Source organism: Geospiza fortis, unplaced genomic scaffold, assembly GCF_000277835.1.
Source record: "Geospiza fortis unplaced genomic scaffold, GeoFor_1.0 scaffold166, whole genome shotgun sequence".
NCBI classification, from domain to species: domain Eukaryota; kingdom Metazoa; phylum Chordata; class Aves; order Passeriformes; family Thraupidae; genus Geospiza; species Geospiza fortis.
In genome coordinates this window covers 6,034,031-6,055,982 of record NW_005054310.1, presented here as the reverse complement: position 1 = coordinate 6,055,982, position 21,952 = coordinate 6,034,031, and the positions used below count along the sequence as shown (strand labels likewise).

At 36.9% G+C, this 21,952-nt stretch overlaps 1 protein-coding gene across 4 annotated transcripts; it reads left to right on the top strand.

Annotated features, from left to right (window-relative positions):
* Positions 1 to 239: 239 nt before the first annotated feature.
* NUP107 (nucleoporin 107) lies at positions 240 to 21,258 on the top strand. 4 transcript variants are annotated; one of them, XR_004081558.1, is made up of 27 exons: positions 240 to 451; positions 1,430 to 1,519; positions 2,253 to 2,368; positions 3,222 to 3,357; positions 3,879 to 3,982; positions 4,481 to 4,608; positions 4,958 to 5,006; positions 6,249 to 6,320; positions 6,795 to 6,883; positions 7,666 to 7,744; positions 8,696 to 8,809; positions 9,710 to 9,800; positions 10,957 to 11,033; positions 11,542 to 11,601; positions 11,951 to 12,096; positions 12,208 to 12,256; positions 13,354 to 13,423; positions 13,864 to 13,982; positions 15,607 to 15,645; positions 16,079 to 16,229; positions 17,212 to 17,318; positions 18,235 to 18,337; positions 18,518 to 18,678; positions 18,917 to 18,996; positions 19,651 to 19,764; positions 20,049 to 20,216; positions 20,909 to 21,258. XR_004081558.1 is itself a non-coding variant. In XM_005419228.2 (27 exons), the coding sequence occupies exons 1-27, from the start codon at positions 295 to 297 to the stop codon at positions 21,014 to 21,016; spliced, it is 2,823 nt and encodes a 940-aa protein (XP_005419285.2). In that variant the 5' UTR covers positions 245 to 294; the 3' UTR covers positions 21,017 to 21,258. The 4 variants fall into 4 exon arrangements, 3 of the variants coding, with proteins under 3 accessions (XP_005419285.2, XP_030911412.1, XP_030911413.1); XM_005419228.2 differs by having other exon boundaries at positions 245 to 451; positions 18,871 to 18,996; XM_031055552.1 differs by having other exon boundaries at positions 387 to 451; positions 1,423 to 1,519; positions 18,871 to 18,996.
* Positions 21,259 to 21,952: the final 694 nt, after the last annotated feature.

Genomic DNA, 21,952 nt, shown 5'->3' with positions numbered 1-21,952 from the left:
TTATCCCGGGGAAAAAATGATGCAGTGAAGTCATGCCATTCTTTCAGTTTAATTTTTCAGTTGAAAATTGGAGTTTCCTACTGTTGTATCTCTTACCAGCCGTTTTTTCTTTCTTACTTTTTAATAGTAAAATGTTGATTATGGTGCAGTAGGAACAAAGTCTGGGTTTTCACGCAAGCTCGTTTCCCTGAGCTAATAAGCAGTGCTGGATTTCTGCAGAGGAAACTGGATATTAGTAGTAAGATTGGAGGTGACTTAACGCTTCAAGTTTCCTGGTTGTGGAGTTACTTTGGCATGACAGTAAGATCTTGGATGTCCTGCTTGAATTCACTTGCTTGTTTTCCGTCTGTGCTGCTGTTTTGTAGAAATGGTTTTGAAGACATGTCGTCCCCCCATGATCCTGAGATGGTCAGAGCTGGACGGAAGCAAGGCTCTCAGAAGAGAGTTTCTAGTATCCTTTTTCTGTAAGGAATTTTTGTCTTTAGCTACTGTGTTCACCAGGTGTGTATATTTTTAATACTGCTTTGATTTTCATGGGTGTATGAACTCAAGAGAACTATCTGAGAACTGTGTGACTCCATTTCTGAGCTTTTGGAAAAGAAAAATAAGTTTCCCTCGTTATATCTTAGTTTTATGGTTTTATGCTTATTTGCAGGTATTGTAGTATCAGAGTATTATGATGATCTAGTGTATCTTAGCTTTCCATCCACTGTCATAGCAAGAGTAGTGCACAGACATAGATTTAAATTTCCATAGAAATTTCCCCCCCTGCTTTTTTGCAATAAGGATCTCCCCCACCATGTAGTTTGGCAGTTAAGACAGTGGTATTTTCATGGTTGTGATAGCAAAGGAATCCAGTTTGCTTGTTATTATGGGTTTTGCATCTAAAATAAAGCTAGTGAGATATTTGCTCTGATTATATTGTGGCTAAAAAACAGGATGTTTCTGAAGGCTAATAGCACAAGCTACTGAAACTTTTATATGACTGCTTCTTAGTAAATCATACCTAGAGCACTGAACTTGGTTACTGATAGGAAGAAGTTGAGAACAGAGCACCTGGAACCGAGAGAGGAAACATTTAAAAAAATGCATTCAGGCTCAGATTTTCTTGTTATGGTTGGTGTAGCATGAAGCAGTTCCTCATGGAGCAGAAGGATTCTCTTTGACCTGAGCCACTCTGAGGAGTCCCAGACCTGTTGTGTTCATATTTCTGAGCTTCACTTTGTGGTGTCCCTTTTAACCCTCCAGCTTTAAGGTTATGATGAAACATTTTATGAAACTTTCTGTTTTATTCTGAAAGACAAGATGTGTAATTTTCATAACATTCAAGTTACCATAAAATATTTTTCCTTTCCAAATAGTCACATTCATTTAGAATAAATCCAAAAGTGTGTTTAGGAGAGTGTTTCTTAACTTGTTTATTAATCAGTTCTTACATCCCTGGATGACACTATTGGAAACATGACACCCAAAAGCCAGTTTCTTTCCCGAACTCCTAATTCATTACTTCACCAGCCAGGTACGACTGCTTGCTTGTTTGCTTACTATTTAACTAAAGGTTTTATGTGTTTGTACTTAATAATTAATAACAATCCATAAGAATGACATGGATGTGCTGTAATCCAGGGAAGGCCCACAAAGTTGGTTAGTTGCTTAAGTATCTGACATATGAGGAGAGACTGAGAAGAGCTGGGATCATTTATCCTGGGAGAGAGGTTGGGGGATCTTGTAAATATATATAAATATTTGATGGAAGGGAGTAAAACAAGAGCCAAGTTTTTCTTGATGCCCTGAAAAGTCAAGAGGCAATAGGCACAACAGCATATACAAGGAATTCTGTTTAAACATTAAAAAACACCCCCTTTTTTACTCTGCTGGTGGTTGAATGCTAGAACTGATTGCCCAGACAGTCTGTGGAGTCCCTGTCCTTGGAGATAAATAAAGCTGGACAAAGTCCTGAGCAATCTTTTCTAGTTGACACACCTTTGGGCTGCCTTTTGCTTTAAGGATTTGGAGACCAATTTCCAGGAAAGAACAAGTGGTGATGTACTGCTCTTTATGCTCATGTGTGTTTACAAAGAGCTGTAGTAACTGAAGGTATGTTGCCTGTTTGGTGCACAATCTGCTTTCAGGCTTTTGTCTGCACTTCATAAGAACTTCAGTCCCTGTTAAAAATTTCTTTTGGAATTTCTGGGTAGAGCAGAGTAGCTTGGAACACTTTTTCTTTTCAGAAAAGCCTCTTTTTCTTTCAGGTACTGCATTACATCGCAGCTCCATGAAGCCATCAGATATGTCTGCCTTCCTGGGAACAGGAGGGAAATCTCCTCTTATTCTACCAAATTCTGGACTTTTTGGCAGTCTGTCAATGGTAAGATGGTTAGAGCATCTTCTTCTCTTTTGTCCCTGTGAAACATAACAAAACTCCAAGTTCAGAGATTCTGTGTTGTTTGTTCCAAAGACAAACTGTGAGTAGTACAAGCTTGCTAATACTGCTATTGCTGTTTACTGCTGGTGTTAATTATTACTGTGTTGTTCTTTGAGATGATGCAGTGAGGAATAAGAGAGGTTTACAAGGACTTTCCAAATACACCATGTGTGTTAAGCTAGTCCTCATAACATCGGTTTGTGACTACAAAAATCCTTACTGTGCTTGTTTACAATTTCTTCAAAGAGTTGTTTTATGTTAGCAAGTTAAAACTTTGGGATTTTTCTTTTTTTAGCATTCTCCAGTATTAGGCTTCACTAGAGTGTTGAAGTTTAGACTTCACAGAACAAGCTCTTCTGATGACTTTTTAGATGACATTGATTATCTTCTACTTCAATGTCTTCGGAAAAATACTGATTGGAAAAGTTAGCAGTGGGGACCTCTGAAGTATCTTATCTCCATTTATTTTTAAATTAACTCTAGAGAAGTTATTTTTCTCTATCTATATTTTAATTCATTCTCCTTTTTAGTTTCTGTGGTTTGTTACAGGCCATTTGTTTCTTCATAAATTTTCAGCTTCTGGGGCCTAGTTGATCAGTGTGCATACAGAGCTCTCACTGTGTCATGGGGTGACTAAATTTGCCCTAAACCAGACACACTGGTAACTTTTTAAGGCATAGTTGTACCTTATCTAAAGGCAGTTATTTCAATATTAGTTTTTTATGATTCTCTGTTTATATACCATTCATATAGAAGGCAAAAATTTATTTTCATTATGTTCTTGTTGTGCTTTCAGTTGGATGAAAGTAGCTGGACAATGGCACTCTCGCCTCAGCAGAGAGGGATGTTTGTGAATGCAGACATGTCCAGTCTGACAGAAGACGTCACTATGAGTGCTGTCTTGTTGCGTGAGGATGATCCTGGGGAAGCTGGTGAGACAGTTTGAAGTTTTACTAATAATTGATCCCAGTTCTGATTTGTGGGTATAAATGTATGTGTCCTTTTTAAAGATTTTCTGTATTATTTTGCTGGTATTTCTTAGTCAAAAGCAGTCTATTTTTAAAAGTTCAGAAAATTACTCTGTTCCAGTTTATTGGAGTTTTGTGAGTTTGTGCTTTCTATGGAGCCTGTTCACATGGAACAAGTGTGATGCTCTAGTGATGTTGGAAGCAAACTGGATTAATTTTGTGGAGATACACAAATGACTTTGCTGTTGAAATTGTTGCAGGTGGCGTATTTACAACCAAAGTTTTATAACTGACATAGCCCATAGCTTCTGTAGATCTTACTGTCTTAGCTGATAAATACTTCTGACTTCATGAGATAATTCATATCATCATTTAAATTTGCAAAAATAAGATGTCATCAGAAGGATGTTTTTGTAGTTCAGTGGGGGCTTTTTTACCAAGTTGTGACTCACTGATATGGCTGTTTCTTCTTATATCTGTCCTAGCTACTATGAGCATGTACTCTGACTTTCTGCATTCCTTTCTGAAGCATACATCAACTACCATTTTTGATCTTGTGGATGAATATGAAAATATTTGTAACAGTCAGGTAAGTAGTTACTTGGTTTTTTATTTACTTTACTTTACATTCCCTTCCCCAAGCAGTGTTGCTGTGAAGTCACAGTGCTTAACATACATACTTCAAATATTCCAGCTATGGGTTGCTGAACACCAGCATTGAGTACCACCTCACTTTCCTCAAACACTGCTTTGGCACAGGAAGACCCATGGTGTAGCTTGCTGAATACTAAAATTGTTATCTGGTTGCTGTTCCACTGAAAATTTCAATAAACATTGGCGGATGTATAAATGTTTTTATTAATATGATGGATTAAAATGTACTTATTTCTCTCATATGTAAATAAATTAAATAATCGTATTATTTTATAAATAAAATCATCATCTGAAGAGACAGTAATTGAAGCCATTTGTGGGAAAACATTCAGGATAGTAAAAAGATTGCTGTAATGGCTTAGGAAGAAAATAGAAAAAATTCAAAAGAATTAACTCTGGCAATATTAACTCTGTATAAATTTGTTTCTCTCAGGTGAACATATTAGGGAAAATAGTTTATCGGGCAACTCCTGGACAGCAGAAGTTTTCCAAAACTGCTAGTGTCTTGTGGCTTCTCAAGCAGGAGATGGTAACATGGAGACTGCTGTCCTCTCTTTATAGGTAATTCCTTTGAAAAGCACACTACTACATTTTTGTACTGACATTATTCTTGGAAAAATTTTTTATGAGTTTATAAATATGGAGTCAAGCAATTAAGCTGAATTAGCAGTTTATTAAGTTGTTCTTAGGTTAAAAAGCTGTTTATTGAATTAGGTTCTGATATATATGTCTATTCATTATCTGTTTGCAAAAATGAAAGTTGTAAATAGGGGTGTTCTTATTACCTTTGCAACTTTTAGCATTTTTAAGAACATTTTGGTAAAGTTTTTTAAGCATTTATGCATCGACATTTTGCTAAATTTTCTCAGCTTTTGTTTTAATCTTTAGTGTTTTGCATTTTTATTTCTAGAGACAGAATACAGTCTGCACTGGAAGATGAAACTGCATTTGATATCACTGTAAGCATGGACTCTTCTGGCATTTTTTTTAAGTGATACAAGAAATGAAATAAGTAAAATGTAGGCTAAATGCTTGTATTTTACTTTTAGAATCTCAAAGTGGCAGTCGCTTAAATTCAAAAGTGAAAAATGAGACTGATTTTTATCAAGACAATTACTAAATTATTTCACCTATTGTAAAAAGTACGTCTAAATATTCAGTTCTAAAGAGGGATAGCTAGCATAAAAGTTATTGCAAACTATTCTTTGTTTTGTTTCCTTCAATATCCTGAGTTGGAAGGGATGCACAAGGATCATTGAGTCCTACTCCTGGCTCTGCACAAGGCAACCCTGAAATTCACTAATATTCACTAGATATTCACTAGATATTCACTAGAAATAACTATTTATTTATTTTTAAAATCTGCATCAGTAGCTGTGACGTTCCCATAGATGATAGTTTTGCTTTGCTTAAAAGAACGTGGTCTCTAGCTGTCTAGCCTTTGCAGTCGTGATTCCAATTTACCTGAAGAGATATCCAAATTTTTTAGCATTCCTGTTAGAGCTGTAGTCATCTTGTCTATGTCAATACAGTGCTTCCAGCCTTTGCTGCCACAATATGCTTAGGAAAACAAAACAATAAGTAAAGTGACTCTGCCTTTGTAAAATTTATGATTGCAGATCTTTCTTCTCAGTCATAAGATAGCTTCCTCTACAATTCCCACTGCTAAGATGTCACTGTTGTGCCAAAAATACCCAGTTTCCTCCTACCTGTGTTTTTTAGGAAAACACATCTTCTGTTCTCTTTTTATTGAAAGTCTAATGAAAGCTAAATTAATGCAGGAGATCAAATAGAAAGATCAGGGCTCTGGGGCTGGTATTTTTTTTGTTTTTCACACTTTTTGATGTTAAATGTGTGTATGACTTTGAAAAGTTATTTTTTCTTTTAATTTAAGGTAGCAAATGGGATTTAAGATAATATGCAGGCAGTCAAGGAATCAATGAATCTACTGTGTGGAATCTTTCTGTGGTCATATATTTGTGTATTATATTCTAAGTCTCATTTTTATGGTTTTTAGTGTAACTGGATGTAAATGATCAAATAAAACAATGTATAATGCATTTATACATTGGGAGGGAAGGGGAAATACAGCATACTGAACTTGTAGCAGATTTCTGAAATAGTATGTGTTCGAGTTGATATTTCTGGTTCTGTGGAAATTTTCTTTTCCATGAACTAATAATCAGCTTTTTCTTAAATAGGCTTTAACTGCTAGTGAAAAAACTACTGTAGACAACTTGTTTCAGAAAGATTCACTTGTTCGACAAAGTCAGGTATGATGGAAAGTTTTTAATATGGGAATGAAAATGGATTAAATGTTCATAATACTAATGTTCTGTGCACTTTTGGGGGTTGTTTCTAATACTTTTTTTTAACGTTCACTCAAGTGTGTATTAATTGTATGCATAAAAATCATGCTTCTTAGTTGCTGAAGATGAGAAGGATTTTTCTGGCTGTTCTGCAGAGGATGAAAAGCTGAGAGCTGTTCCCATTTGCAGCATCTGTTACTGTTGATGGTGATTGATAAGCTGTTAAGTAGCACTGTATTAAACTGCAGTATCCACTGAGAAATAAAGTGGCAACCACCTTCATATTGGATACTTAAAATGCAAGTGGAGTGGTCTTCTGGATCTGTCAGCCTTTTGATTGCTCCTTAGATAACAAGTAGATCCAGAGATGAGAGGAAGGTAGTAAAAGTATTATTTGTTACATGTTTGTTTTAAAAATGCAATTTAATTTTATTCCAGCTGGTGGTGGATTGGCTAGAGAGCATTGCTAAGGATGAAATTGGGGACTTCTCTGATAATATTGAGTTTTATGCAAAAACAGTATATTGGTGAGTTCAGACTTTCTTTGATTATATACATTGTCCCATCAAGCATAAAATTCACAGTCACAGAATCACTTTTGAAAAGAAATGGTCTTTTTAGGTTGTTCATTTCATTTTATTCCCTTCTTTTCTTTTAAATCTTACATGTAAAATTTGAGACTTCTTACCCATCCACTGAAGTAAATCTCACAAGTCAGTTAGTGCCTTTTGGGAGGCAAAGATGAAAGGAAAAACCATCAAACCATTGTAATTTAATCTTTGTCCAGCTTTAGTTTTTGCCCAAGTTCTTAATCACTTTATGTCATCGACCCTTCACCAGAAGCCATTATTGTCACCTTTATTATCACTGATGAGTTTTATGGCACAATGGACCAAAGATTACCTTCCATGCTAGATGCCTAGAGTAAACCTGCTTTTAATGGCTGATGAATACAGGCTTTTGCAATTATGTGTTTATCCTCAGTTAAATTTCTGCCCTAGACTGACTGTATAGTAATGATAATGGGAAAATCTGCTTATGTAGAAGTCAGTTAATAGTGGAATACATGAATGATTGAAGTAACAGATGCTTTTGAAAGAAATCAAATATATGTGCATTAATTCTAATATTGTACTTGTGAAATGTTATGTTTTCACAACACTAGCAGAGTCCATGGATATATCAGCCAAACCAAGTGTCTGTTCTGTAAACATACTCTATGTAACAAAATATGTCTTTCAATATTTGAGTTACTCAAAGATGCTTGCTAAAAAAGTAATTTTCCTGTAAAACATTTCGCTGCTTTCAGGGATAACACACTACACGCCCTGAAGCAGCGACAGTCAAGTACATACATGGGAAGTTCTCGTCCTCTGGTAACAGAGTTGGTAAGTATTATATAAAAATAAGGCTTGGCTTCAAAATGGGCTGGAGAAATATGCTATCTTCACAGATTGCCACCAATTCTTAGATAGTTGTGCTTTCTAAAAGTAGGTGTAGTACCTAAAAATGGCTGCAGAAATTGTGAGGCAGAGCACCTCAAAAATTCTTTCATGCATCACTGTGGACTTGTGTTTCTTTCAGCAATCACTTCCATACCCCCACCCCCCGCACAAGTACTTGTGATCTATTTGGCAAAGTAATGCCTTTATTATGACTAAAACAAACCCATGTCCCTAACCAGAAGAGCGTATAAAACTCTTTGAGGAGCCCTTGCAGATAAGGGAATGCTGTCTTTATGCAGTAACCAGTACAATAAGACCAAGTCCTAGTGCAGTACTTGGAGAGCTCTGTAATAAAAGCTAATAGGAGAGAAGTCAAGGAAAGGAAGGACTGTCCATTAGAACAAGGTGATGAGCTGCTTCAGTGACAGCAAAGCAGCCATAGAAGGTTAATTCAATTGAGGAGTGATCTGAGGTATTGATTGGCTTTGGCAAATCTCTTTGGATTTACATAGAAGCAGGTGCAGCTGTTGTGAAAAACCTTCTCAGATAGAAGGTGAAGGAGGAGAAACAGTCTGGTAGGCAGATAGACAGAAGAGCAAAGGATGTTTGAAGGTGAGAAGAGCTGGAAGATAAGAAATTTGGGGCAAATAACAAGGCAGTGGAGTAAATTCTTTGCATTGACTCTTTCTGATAGTAACAGTGACAGAAGAGGAATAAGAGAAATTAGAGGAAAAACAGGAGTAGCATGCTCAGTATTACATGGGTTGTACAGATTGTTGTGCCAACATGAAAAAGTGACTCCAAATTATAAAACAGGGCAGGACGTTAATGGAGGAGGCATTGTAGATGTGATGACATCTTGTGTAGATTGAGTGATGACTTCTTTCCTTGCAGGATCCAGATGCTCCTATTCGACAGAAACTGCCACTTGATGATTTGGACCAAGAAGACGATGCAAGGTTGTTGAAGTATCTCTTCACTCTCATCAGAGCAGGAATGACAGATGAGGTAGTGTAAGTTTTAATGAAGTAACATAAGTAGCTTACTTTTAAAGCAAATAAGCTGTGTACTAAAATGTCTGTTTAAATTTGGCTTGTAGTGATTCAGTTTTCAATTTGTTGTCTATACTGACTGCCAAATTAGCATTGTAATCAAACTTGCTTCTAGTTAAATAATTTTTGGTGTAGAATAGGTGTTAAAGAAAAAATGTAGTTTTGGGTGTTTGGGTTGTTTGATGATATTTTTTCACTGTTGTGTTTTGATACTAAATACTGCCAAGACAAACACACAGAAGGCTTTAAAGAGCTTCCTAATTGTGTCTCTAATCATCAATGGATTATCAGGTGTGTATACATAATGACATTTGAGTAATGAGGAGGAAAGGGGACTTGAGATTCTCATGCCAAAGACCTTAAGTAAGGACTATGGGTACTTGCTCATATTCTATTCCAATATGGTGCACATATATTCATTTTCTGATGGTGTGGAACACTAGCATACTGCTGCAGGGCAATGTGAGTAGAGATTTGCAGCTTCAGTTGGTATTGGGAGGGCTAAGTGAACTAGGAAGGTAGATGAGTGCATGAAGACAATGATTAAACATCTAAGCGAAAGGGCTGTGCTTTACACTAGGCTTACCAGAATGATGCATAACAGCTGTTTAGCTAACAAAGATGAGGCTATAGCACATTTCTTACATTGCTGTAAATACTGACTGAAATTGAAAAAACAATGACATTTACTTTAAAATCTTTCAGTTGTTTTGAGTTTAAGATCCTCTGTGCTTATTTTTCACATAGTAGACTCTCTACACAAATTTACTGGTTTAATAACATTCACATTTTTAAATAAGATGCTGGAGGTTTTCCTACCTTGAAGTGTGTTGCTGAGAAATGCGTTATTTTTCAGGCACAGCGCTTATGCAAACGATGTGGTCAGGCCTGGAGAGCTGCAACTTTGGAAGGCTGGAAATTGTATCATGATCCTAACATAAATGGAGGTATCTGCTCCAAAGTACATTTGAGACAGATATAAAAATACTAAGATCTCATAGTATCTGTTTGTGGCAAAGAGAAATAGCTCTTTATTTTCACCAGATGAGCCTTTTTTGATATGTGGAATATTTTACCATGTCTGTTGAACATGTAAAAACTAACATGACATTATTTTGGTTGAAAGTGAGTTCATTGTATCTACCTACGCACGTTAAAGCCACTTTCTTTCTTGAAGTCAGACATAATCACTAGGAAGTAGATGTTTCAGAGTTCTGTACAGATCTTCTCCACCTCCATACAATAACTTGGGTCTGTATTTTCTTAACATCTGGCTTATGCCACCTAGCACACATTTTGTAGCTTACATACTCAAATTGGACTATATACCCAGCTTCAGAAAGCTTCAGAAAAGTAGTAGGTGTTCAGCAAATGTAAATGCAGGAGAAAGAGATGCTTTTAAAATACTTGAAAATTGTAAGGTACCTTTCTCCTTGGTTCCTTGCACATGATTCCCCATTTATAACACAGTACCTTGCTGCTTCTCTCTTTGTTCAGTACATTGGAGGATTTAGCAAGGAACTCAAGAATGAGTCCAAGTGTTGTTTATAGCTGGGTGTGGAAGGCTTAATGCTTTTGTTCTTTTCAAATCCTGATAGCCTGTTGCTTTTATCTGCCTGCCACACCACTGTCCTAGGTTTTTTTGAGTCTGCCTACCTAAGCTGTTGTTACACAGGTATAAATACCCATGCAGCTGCATGCAAAATAGCAGCGCTGAAGCAGTGACATTTTTAAGAAGCTTTGATTAAGATATAAAAATTCTTTGTTTTCCCTTAACTTTGTGGTTTTTTTTTTTTCAAATGTAGACACTGTAGCTGTGTTACAGCCAAAAGCACTATTCTTTTAAAAGCTAGATAGCAGCCAAGTTTTTATATTACTGTAACTCATAGATGCAAATTCACCCAACTAGCCAGAAAAGCCACCTTGCAGTCCCGTCAAAAGCATCAAAATGCTTTAGGAGGAGTTCTAAAGGGATTGAAATTGGGCTATGAAACAAAAATAGACTTTATCATTTTTTAGATGTTACTGGATTCTCTTTTTTCAATAACATTTTCTCTCTTTTTCCTTTTCCTGTCTTTTTTTTTAATTATTCTTTGCATGTAGGAAAAGATCTGGAGCCTGTTGAAGGCAATCCATACAGGTGCATTTGGAAAATTAGTTGTTGGCGCATGGCTGAAGAGGTAAGACAATGCTGCTGTTTTTTCTATTAATACATAAATGTGAACTTTTCTGAACTCTGAAATGGGATTTTAAGTAAACACACCTACTCTGTGTTTGCTGCCTAGAGGATTCGCAATTAATGCCTCTAAGAGGATTTCTGAAATATCATTTATGCATTGTGAGAAATCTACATAATCAGCACCACTTTTTCAGGAAACGTCTGCCCTTTTTTTTCTGGTTGAAAGTAAAACCACTGACACCGACTTTCATCTTGACTTAATTGAATGGGAAAGAAGATGTTGCTTTCTTTCCAGGTCAATGTACATTTTTCAGTTAAGTTACAAGGGGAACTAGTAAACTAGTGAAGGGAGTGTCACTTGCTATTCTTATTTTGGATTTTCCAACTTTACTTGGAATCTGTTAGATGGAACATTTTACAATGGATTAATCTCTAATAAAATGTAAAGTGACTAGAAAACTTAAATGCTTTGTAATTTAAAGTTTGGGTGTTTTTACTGTTTCATTTAGGAGCAGTTTAATAGATATGAAAGAGCAATCTATGCAGCCCTGAGTGGAAACCTCAAACAGGTATGTCAAGCCCCCTAGTTAAACAGTGTTTGGTAGTTGAGCATTTCCTTTCTCATATGTGACAGTGATATCATCAGAAATAATGCAGTTACTGGTTTCTGCACTTCTAAAGATCTAGTAAACAGAACAATAGCAAACATTGCTGCTTTAGTAGACATGCTTTTCGTAGTACTGACATGTCTTAATTAAATATATTACAGACTTTTCAGTCAAGGAAAGGCTGCTGTTTAAGGTGGTTACTACACTGCTTTGGTGCCTGAAAATCTGATCCTAAATTATAGTTGCTCTGTTTGGGTTCTGGTGTTTCTCCATCTCTTGATAATTTTTACTCTGTTTTTTTCATATGTAGCTTCTTCCAGTTTGTGATACCTGGGAAGATACTGTTTGGGCATATTTCAGGGTCATGGTGGACACTCTAGTTGAGCAGGAAATACGAACCTCAGTAGTAACTGCAGAGGAGATGGAAGAGCTCCCTAGAGATTATTTAGAAACAAAGTAAGTTTCAAGTAAAATTATGCTGCTGCTACACTCAACAAAGTATCCTGTATGGAATCTCTGTGGAATTATTCAAGGTAACGTTTTTGTCTTTTCTCCCTTGCTTTGAAGCTGGACTTCAGAAAAAGTTTTTGAAGAACTTCAAGCAACAGACAAAAGGGTACGTGTTTCTCCTCACTGCTTACCATTTTTAATTATTCACTGGGTTCTACTTTTTACTGCACTCTTTAGTGTAATGCTCAAATATGCACAATGACTAATTTGTTTCATATTTTCTATCCCCAGAAATGTGTGGTTTCCAAATTCAATGGATTTTTCTTCATACTACTACCTCTTAATAGTGAAAGTGATACAGGTTTTGTGTTGCCCTGCCCTGTATCTGTCAAACTAGCTGGGTGTGCTAAAGAAACAGATGGCTGTCAGATGCTGTCAGACGTACAAAGCAGACAGACAAATCAACTATTCAACACTTCAACAAAATGTTCAAAATCGATTACATTCTATTTTCTTCATAGGAGATTTGTGTGCATATTTCAGAATAGGCCTTTCAAGAATTTAAAAGCATATTGGCTTAGACTGTGATTCTTTCTTTTAGCACTTCTAGCACCCAAAATACTCAGTTCATGTAAGATGGGGATACAAAACTTAAAGGTTAATTTTGCAGTGATTAAATTGAACTACAGTTACTTTTATTTGATGGAATAGACACATAGCATTTATCATATTGCTGAGATAAAGACATGCAGTCAGCTACAGATACACCCAGCTGTATTTGCCTTTGCAACATAGTGCAATCCTCACCATAAAGCAAATTTAGATTTGGATTGCATTTCATGCATTAATGTGTTTATTCCTCTGGGGAGAGGGTGGAATTTCTTCCTGAAGTAACTTTCACAGGCCTTTTCTTTAAAAATTTATACGCATTGTTGCTTCTTCTGTGGTTTTTGTAAATCTTAACTGTAACATCGTTGTTTGTTCTCCTCTTCAGAGCAAAAAGCCCTTGGTGTTGGATGTCTTCCATGAAAGTATTAACTGCGCAGATCTATATTCCAGTTCTTTCTTTTAGTTTGTCAATGTTCTTGTAATTTGATGCAGAGGCAGCAAGTGCCTTTTCTCTTGCTCTTTATGAAGGATACCCTTTGAAATAGGATAGCTTTTTTCCCCTGAGGAGCCTTTGCTTTATTTATAAGTTTGTTTCCTTCATACATTATGCTAGAAGATTTATTCAAAGTTTGAATTTTCTTTTTTTGTCTCCAGAGGGTTATAGAGGAGAATCAAGAACACTATCATGTGATTCAGAAATTCATTATACTTGGAGATGTGGATGGTAAGCATTTCTCTTAAGTGATTTTTTTTTTTATTGTCAACTGACTACATTATTTTGAGGGACCTTTCCAGAAACTTCTGTATGAATGGATTTTTAGAAGCACACAGTAGGCAAGCTCTGCATTCAAGCTATGCTCTAATCAAGAACTGTAGGAACAGTTTGACCTACAAGGTAGTTTTCAAAGAAGTAATGAAATCATGTAAATGTGTCAGGATACATGGCAGACTGCAGCTATAACTTCTTCTGAGAAATGATGGGATACAGTACATTTTTAAGCGAGGCAGCTACATCTTTCCACAATTGTTGCTGTTCTGTTTTGTTGAACTTCTGAGACTAAATTACATTTGTTGAATAAATGCATAATTTTGAAATATTTCTTGGGTGGTTTTTTCTTTTTCTCCATGGTATGGCTAATGCAGACGTTTCCTTGGTGGTTATAGGTTTGATGGAGGAAGTCAGCAGGTGGCTTTCCAAGGACAGAAGTGTGCTCCCAGGACACCTCCTTCGTTTCATGACACATCTTATTCTGTTTTTCCGCACTTTGGGCATGCAGACTAAGGTCAGTTCACTTGTACTTGATTTGCTGTCACAGCAGTAACCAGTCTTGGAAGTAGAAGTTCTTTCGTGCAAGTACATGGACAGCATAGAATGATGGTAAATTACTGCCAGGCCAAGGAGAAGCTGCATGCTTCAGTAGTGTATTTGTTGATCTTGGAGCTAAAGGAGAAAAGAGCATCCTCCTCCCTTCCAGATGAGCTTAAAAACTCAGTTTTGGGTTTTGAGGATGGTGGATTTTACTCAGAAGCCTTTTGTTGAGAAGGTCCTGGGTCAAACTTCAGTGTTAGGCTTATTCATAGCAGCCAAAATGTCTTGAATATAACCTGTGCTTATAGACAGTTGCTGGAGCAGTACCTATTGCTGCTGTAAGCCCATAAATGCTTCTGCTTGAGGTAATTAGTGCCAGCTGAAACTTTCTTATTATCTCCAAGGATAAAGTAAGCATAGCCTACTACCTGTTTGGCCTATTTGTGCTAAATACACAGAGGGGTCACTGTAGCTGTAATTACTCATTTTGGACAATATCACAAGTAATTTGGGGCTCTCCTTTTCTACTATTTTAAAGTTTAGAAGCTGTTATGTATCAAGTAATTTTCTGAATGTAACCTCTTTTGGGAAAACACAAATGTGTGTTTTCATTAGATGATTTAAATACAGCTCTGAGTTACTGTTTGTTCATACTTCCAATAATTGCTTGAATTCCTTGTGGAAATCTGTTTTGAAGTCAGTTAACATTTAGCTAAATAAGAGGAATGTGTGTGTGTGTATATGTATGCATATTAATTTTTTAGCCAGACTCAAAATTTTATGGAGTAGTGTTTAAGCTAAAGTGCAGTAGAACTAGCCATTAGCATATGTTTGACAGAGGGGACAAAAAACATGCAATTTCCTACATGAATTCCATTGTGGAAATTTGTAACGATTCTGCCTTTAGAGTTTTAGAGCAGATGAATTTATTGTATGATTACTCAATCAACCCTCAGTAGACTTCACAGGGAAGAGGCAGAAATGCAAGCTTTTATGATGTTTATTGTATATTGATTGTATACAGCTCATATAGATATATGCTTAGATGAAGGTCTTCAATTTACACATATAAAATTAAAATGATAATTCCTGACAGCAACAAACACTTGAGTCTTGGCTAAAGCAGTTTCAGGTGCTCAGCCTGTAGTGATTGTTTAGTATGGGCTATTCCAGATGAGTCAGGTGATATTTATACCCTGTTACATTATCATTTTCTATAATAAAACAGGGCATGTATTACACTGCAGTAGTAATCTGCGTACCTGACATTTTGTTTATTAATTTAAAAAATACGGTAAAATAGAAAGTTTTAAAAATCCTGTAAAAAGTAAAATTCCAGTTAGACCAAAGGCTGTATTATCCAGTTGCTGAAAAAGAAAATCCTTGGAACACTAAATCTTTGAATCAGAAGACATGCTTTTTTAATCATGCTCCAAGAGAAACAGTTCTTCCAGTTGAGCCTGTTTGTGTAGATTACTGAAGCAGGAATACGCAAATAACCTTGTGGCTGTTTTAATAGTGATAGCCTGTCAAGTATCTTTTATTTTATTTTCCACATTACCTGATTTAAAATTGAATTTATATTTGTTTGCAATAAGGAGGAAGTTTCTGTTGAAGTCCTGAAGACCTACATTCAGGTAAGCTTTCAGAAATATTGTTTGTTTTCTCTGGTGTGATTTAGATGTAAAGGAGGAAGAAAAGCAGACTTAAGGTTACAGGATGATAAGAGCTATGATGCAGCTAATGCTGTTTTCTCAAGAGATACATGGAAGCTTGCCTAATACACAAATTCTCTGTTAGCAGTTCTTAAATAAGAGACAATTTTATTGATCCTTACTTAGAAGCTGAGTGGAATCTTCCTGTATCAGAATAAATTAATCAGAAATTGGTTACACATTTTTGGGTGTACCCAGTACATGTTTTTACTTAAATGTAAGCACTTTAGTGTTTACACTAAGGAATATAGTATGCATATCTGTTAAATATGTTTATATATTAGTGGATATCTTCTGTATATTTGCTTCTTACATATTTGCTTCTCATTCTGTGTGTTTGGTTCATACTGTGCAGCGGTTGGTGTCTGAGAAGCACACAGATTTAATAGCGTTTTATGTCAGCCACCTGCCCCCAGAGCTCGCTGTAGCTCAGTACGCTTTATTTCTTGAAGATGTTACTGAGAGCGATCAACGCCACCACTGCCTTGAATTAGCAAAAGAAGCAGGTGAGAGACCCTGATGGTCCAATTATCATTTTATATCCTGGGTTATTTTGTCTTTCAATAGTTTTTGCTCTAAAACCTAGCTATGAATATGACACTCTTTCCTTCCCCTATTTTTTTTTTTGATAAATAAAATTAATTTGCTGATCACTTCTTTAAGTAGGTGTATAGGTGTGTTTTCATTAACCTGGAATTAAACTAAATATCACTGCATCTGGGTTATGTCCAAATACACCAGGAAGTAAATGTCAGCTGCCTGTCTCAAATATATGCTCTGAAACTTGACATGTTCATATTATTTCGGAGAACTAATTATAAAAATACTTACTTTTTTGTGGCTTTAGGAAGGTCATGAGTATCTTAAATTTTTTGTCCAATTTATACCGCTTGTTCTTAGCCATGGTAACTTTCTTGCATTAATTGTAAACTTCCTTCCAGGTCTGTACATGAAACTAGAAGGGGATTACAATGAAGCAGCACACTGTCCATTGCTTGACAGTGCCTCTGTGCTAACTCAGAATGCACAAAGAAGCAGATTTCCTGCAGATTTTGTGTCTTAATTTCTCTTCAGTCATTTTTCAATCATTTTCTTTTAAACTCAGCTAAGGTTTCAAAAATAACACATCCTGCTTAAGCATCTGTAAAAGAACTATTCTGAGCTTTTCCTGGTACATTCTTGTCAAATCATAGTCTTGCTGTCAGAATTGTAGGAATCAGTGATCTTAGCAGATATATCTATATGCTGTCTTCAGCACAGATTGAAGAACTTATTGGTTGTCTTATATTTGGTATTCTGTGTTATATCAAATCTCATTCTTGTAAAATATCTGCAATAAATGAGATAGCACAAAAGCTTGTAATTTATTCTGACAGACTGATAAGAATTACCAGTAGTAAGGAATAAGATCAACAACTGGAGTCTGAAATTCAGTTTGTGTTAAGTTTGAATTCATGATAGTTCTTACACGGTTCTCTTTTAACCCAGGTCTGGATGTTGCAACCATAACAAAAACTGTTGTTGAAAACATCCGCAAGAAGGATGCTGGGGAGTTCAGCCACCACGACCACGTGCTGGACACAGGCACAACAGAGGTGAGTGCTTCTCAGAGCAGATAGTTAGTTTGCAATCAGCTATGGAGTCTCTGAGCATCTATGAGCCATCTTTTTCTTTCAACAATGGTGAAAAGTGCCTTGAAAAACCCTATGAGGGAAATGCACTTTCCATGTGACCAAGTGAGGATATTGCACAGATCTATAACTGTTTCTGCTTTTCCTTGCTCTTTGGGTGTGTGCTTACCTGTATACAAACATTAAGTGAAGATAAGGCCCTTGAAATGACTGCAGCACCCTATGCTGTAGCTGGGAGTAGGGTGTTGTTGTAGCCTCTGCAGTTTATGAAGATTAGTACTTTGGATCTCAGATATACCTTTTAAGATGCTGAAGTGGCATTTCTAGCTACAGCAGACACTGCTTTTGCTGACAGTTTCCTTGTCACTGCTGTTGATTGGTTGGATCCAACTCAGTGCTTTAGGGACAGCAAGGTAATGTTAATAGGCTCTATTCAAAGTACTGCTTAGAAAGCAACTGATCGTTTGCAAATTTGTGGTAACGTTTTTGCTGTTCAGTACAAAGTTTAAGCTCCCTAAGACAAAAAGGTAGTTTATCTAACACAAGAATTGGAAAACTGTGGTTGCAGGCTGATGGCACCCCTGAAGATTATAGCAAGAGCTCCATAAATGTACCGTGTTGGTACAGTGTATTTGTATTAAAATTTGATAATGCATAAAAAATGTTGAGAGATGATGCTCTGAATATCTTGGGAACACTTAGAAATTCATTTTTTTAAATTATTCAGGATGGCAGAGGTTTTCTAACCTTTGAATAAAGCGATCCTTGTTACTATGTTGCAATGCTTTCCAAACTTGTGTATTTCCCTGACCAGATCTAATGTGCGTTGCATCAGCTGTGTGCTTGAAATGGTGGTGAATCTCTGTGTTGTTTTTTACAGGCAGATCAGCTGAAAATAGATGTAATTGACTGGCTCGTATTCGATCCTGCACAGAGGGCAGAAGCACTTAAGCAAAGCAATGCAATCATGAGGAAGTTCTTGGGTACTAAGCTTCACAAATATTGTAGACTTATTTTTAAATGTTGGTTTTGTTCTCATTGGCTCTTGGCAGTACATTTGATATAACTTTGGATCTAGTCTATTAAAAAGCATGGGTTTGCCAGCTTAAGAAGATAAGGTATGGAAATTGCAAAGCTCTGATACCCAGTTCACATTCTCATAGCATCCAAGAAACATGAAGCTGCAAAAGATGTGTTTGTGAAGATTCCCCAAGACTCTATAGCAGAAATATATAACCAGTGGGAAGAACAGGGAATGGATACTCCGCTTCCAGCTGAAGATGACAATGCTATTCGGGAACATTTATGTATTCGTGCATATTTGGTGAGTTTCAAATATGCAATATTCCAAGTTATTATTTAGAAATACTGGTGGCTTTGCCTTGGTGGTGAAACTTTAGCTTTGTCCATTTGATTTAACTTCTGATTCTTTGAGTCATTAAACCTGTGCATGCAATGACATTTTGGTTATTAGATGAGTCAAAAATACCCAAACACTGTTTCAAATGCAATCCAGGAAGCCCATGAAACCTTTAATGAATGGTTTAAACACATGAACTCAGCTCCACAGAAGCCGTCTTTGTTACCACAAGCAAGTTTCACTGAAAAAGTGGCCCATGAACATAAAGAAAAGAAGTATGAGGTAGGTGGAAGTCCATCTTATTTACTGTAAACTTTTATGTTCTTCCTTCAGTCTAGTTCAATGAAAGAAAGAAGACTGCTATTTCATATTATTTAAGGACTCTATTATAAACTATTTTTATCTTGAGGGAGTATGAGACAACAGAATTATAAGGCAACTGCACAATAAATTCTGGTTTTTTAATGACTCAGCTTTACATAAAATATTGTAATAGTAAATATTATCATGTGTTGATTGTCAGTGTTATTAATAAATGTGAGCGCTTGATTTTGCTATTAATTCTATTAAGTATTATCACCTTTTGTTTTCTAAAAGATGGTGCAGTTTTGTTTTGAGTAAAGTTCTTTTTGCAGGTCTGGTCAGTAAAAATATACCCTATTCAGTCAACATAAACATTTATTTTATAAGCATGGCAGAATAGGTTGTTTAAAATTATCTTCCTCTCATGACTTTGTTTCTGAACAACCTGTCTGACTCTGTGGACAGGGCATTAAGAAAAGATGGAAATAGTTGCGAGCAGCAGGCTTTTAAGTTTTAGCCACTGACTGAAGATTCTAATTTGAATTGGAGCTGCACTGCCTGTTGCAGTCTGTTTTAAAATAGCCTTGGAAATTATCCTGTTCTGCAGTAGTTTATTTTTTGTTTCTTTGCCAGATGGATTATGGCACTTGGAAAGGCCTCTTGGATGCTCTTACAGCTGATGTTAAGGAGAAAATGTACAATGTGTTGCTGTTTGTTGATGGAGGATGGATGGTTGACGTCAGAGAGGTAAAATGAATTTTTATGTCGTGATGCAGACCACAAAGCACAAATCACATGTAGTTGTACCTTTGTGACATTTAGTTTCGTGTGTTCCTGTTCAATTGGCTCTGGCCTTGCTATGAGCATTTAGAGCTTGCTCCCTGAGTAACCATGCCGATCACATCTGACAGTCCACTCCAGGCTGCTGAGGCCAGTTTTCTGCCTCTGACAGTACTAATGGTGTGGTTATGCTGAGTTGCCTGTGACAGGTACATTTTCCCAATACTGACATGTTACTTTGCCCTGGTAAGGACGCTGAGGAAGACCCTGAGCGAGCACACCAGATGACCCTGCTGCGGAAGCTGTGCCTGCCCATGATGTGCTTCCTGCTGCACACGGTGCTGCACAGCACAGGGCAGCACCAGGAGTGCCTGCGCCTCGCTGACATGGTCGCCTCCGAGCGCCACAAGCTCTACACGGTGAGCTAGGCAGGGCTGCAGCAGCCTGGCCTACACTGAAAACTCTGTGGGCTGCCTGTGGAAAAAGCTTCTATATAGAGAGGAAGACACCATATGTTCCTTAGTATCATAAGTTTCTTGATCGCTTCCCATTCACTGTAGCAGTAAAAGGTTTCCTTGTGTTATGACTTAAGGAATCAGAGTTAACTTTGAAATATTGGGGATAATGACCGGTGTTCTGACAACCAGTTCTGAGTACTGCAATTACTAGTTTTTGGATGGGGGCTCTTGAATTTTAACCTCATGATCTTAAAGGTCTTTACCAGCCTAAATGATTCTGTGATTCTAAATTTAGCTGTAGTATTGTAATTGATTTCTTTATTTCCATTACATTTCAAACACTATATAAGCAGGTTTTGCTTTAGAGCATTTGGTTTAGCCATGACCATCTTAGCCTCCAAACGCCTAAAAACACCCCCAGAATGAGACAAAGCTATCTTGAGCCTATGTTCAGGTTTTGGATGCTGTGTCTAACCTCCCATGCCTTACTTAATGTCCTTCTGAAATGCCTGTTGATCACACTATCTTAAATAGAAATAAATAATCAAATAGAAAAATAGCAACTTAATTAACCACCACTTTTTTTTATCAGTGCTGTTCATTGCAAATAAATATAACTTTATGATGTTTGGTTTTTTATTATTTATTCTCAGGTATTTTCAAAAGAAGAACTCCGAAAGCTTCTACAGAAGCTGAGGGAATCTTCTCTGATACTTCTGGACCAGGATCTTGATCCTTTGGGATATGAAATTCAGTCATAAGTTTTCATGCAGATACTTTCAAAAACTTCTGAGCATGGACATTCTGGTTATTAACAAAAACAAACAAATGACCCCAACAGAATCATTACTTGGACAAAGTGTTCTCTTCTTGTGGGGTGAAAAACCCCAACCTTCAGATTTCAATTTAAACTTGAAAAAGTATGACCAACTTCAGAATGTTATTTGTTACACAACCTTTTTCATGTTTTTTTTCCTAATAAAAGTGCTTGAAAAAGAGAAAATGTTTGTTCATTCTAATCTAAAATGGCATTATGTAAATTTGGTGATTGTATGAACCCTCCTTAATTTATTTGCTACATGCCACAGAGACTGCCCATAGACTGAAAGCATTACTTAGCAGTAAAATGTGTATGGATACAGGGGGAAGGAGACTGCCAGAAGGTGTATGGAGAAAGTAGGGGAGAAGGAAAAGGGACACACTGGAGGAAAGGAAAACCAAAAAGCAAAAGTGAGGGGTTACTTCCAGTCCTTCAGTAGAGAAGGCAGCCTTCTGCTGTTCTGCTGTACATGAAGGAGTTGCTAAAATGCTGAAATCCTGAACCAGAGGAAAGATGATCATACGTTGAAACCCCCCCGTTTGAGATTTCGTAGTTTATTTTGAAAGCTTGATCTGCCCGTTTACATGTGCAAACACATGTTTAGCTGCCTTCCCCTTAACAAGACAGTGCAGAGGACACGTAGTGCAGTTAGGCAAGGACTTTGGCTTCTTCACCCGAGTCAGTGTCTCTTGACATCTGGCAAGGAACGTACTTCGTGCTGTCCATCTGTACGTACAGGGCCGTGTTTGTGGAAATGCCCCGTCCCGTTTGTGGAGCGGTACTCGAGGCTTGGAGCCGGGGTGCGTGTCTGCGCCTCGGGGCTGTTGGGCAGGCTGTGGGGGCGCACACACACACACAGCGCCATCCCCCCCAGCCG

Excerpts from the sequence above, each read along its gene's own strand:
- NUP107 (XM_005419228.2), top strand. The coding sequence starts at position 295 with ATGACAGTAAGATCTTGGATGTCCTGCTTGAATTCACTTGCTTGTTTT. Across the intron at positions 6,321-6,794 it reads CACTTGTTCGACAAAGTCAG|CTGGTGGTGGATTGGCTAGA; the intron begins GTATGATGGAAA and ends ATTTTATTCCAG. Across the intron at positions 17,319-18,234 it reads TGGACACAGGCACAACAGAG|GCAGATCAGCTGAAAATAGA; the intron begins GTGAGTGCTTCT and ends TGTTTTTTACAG.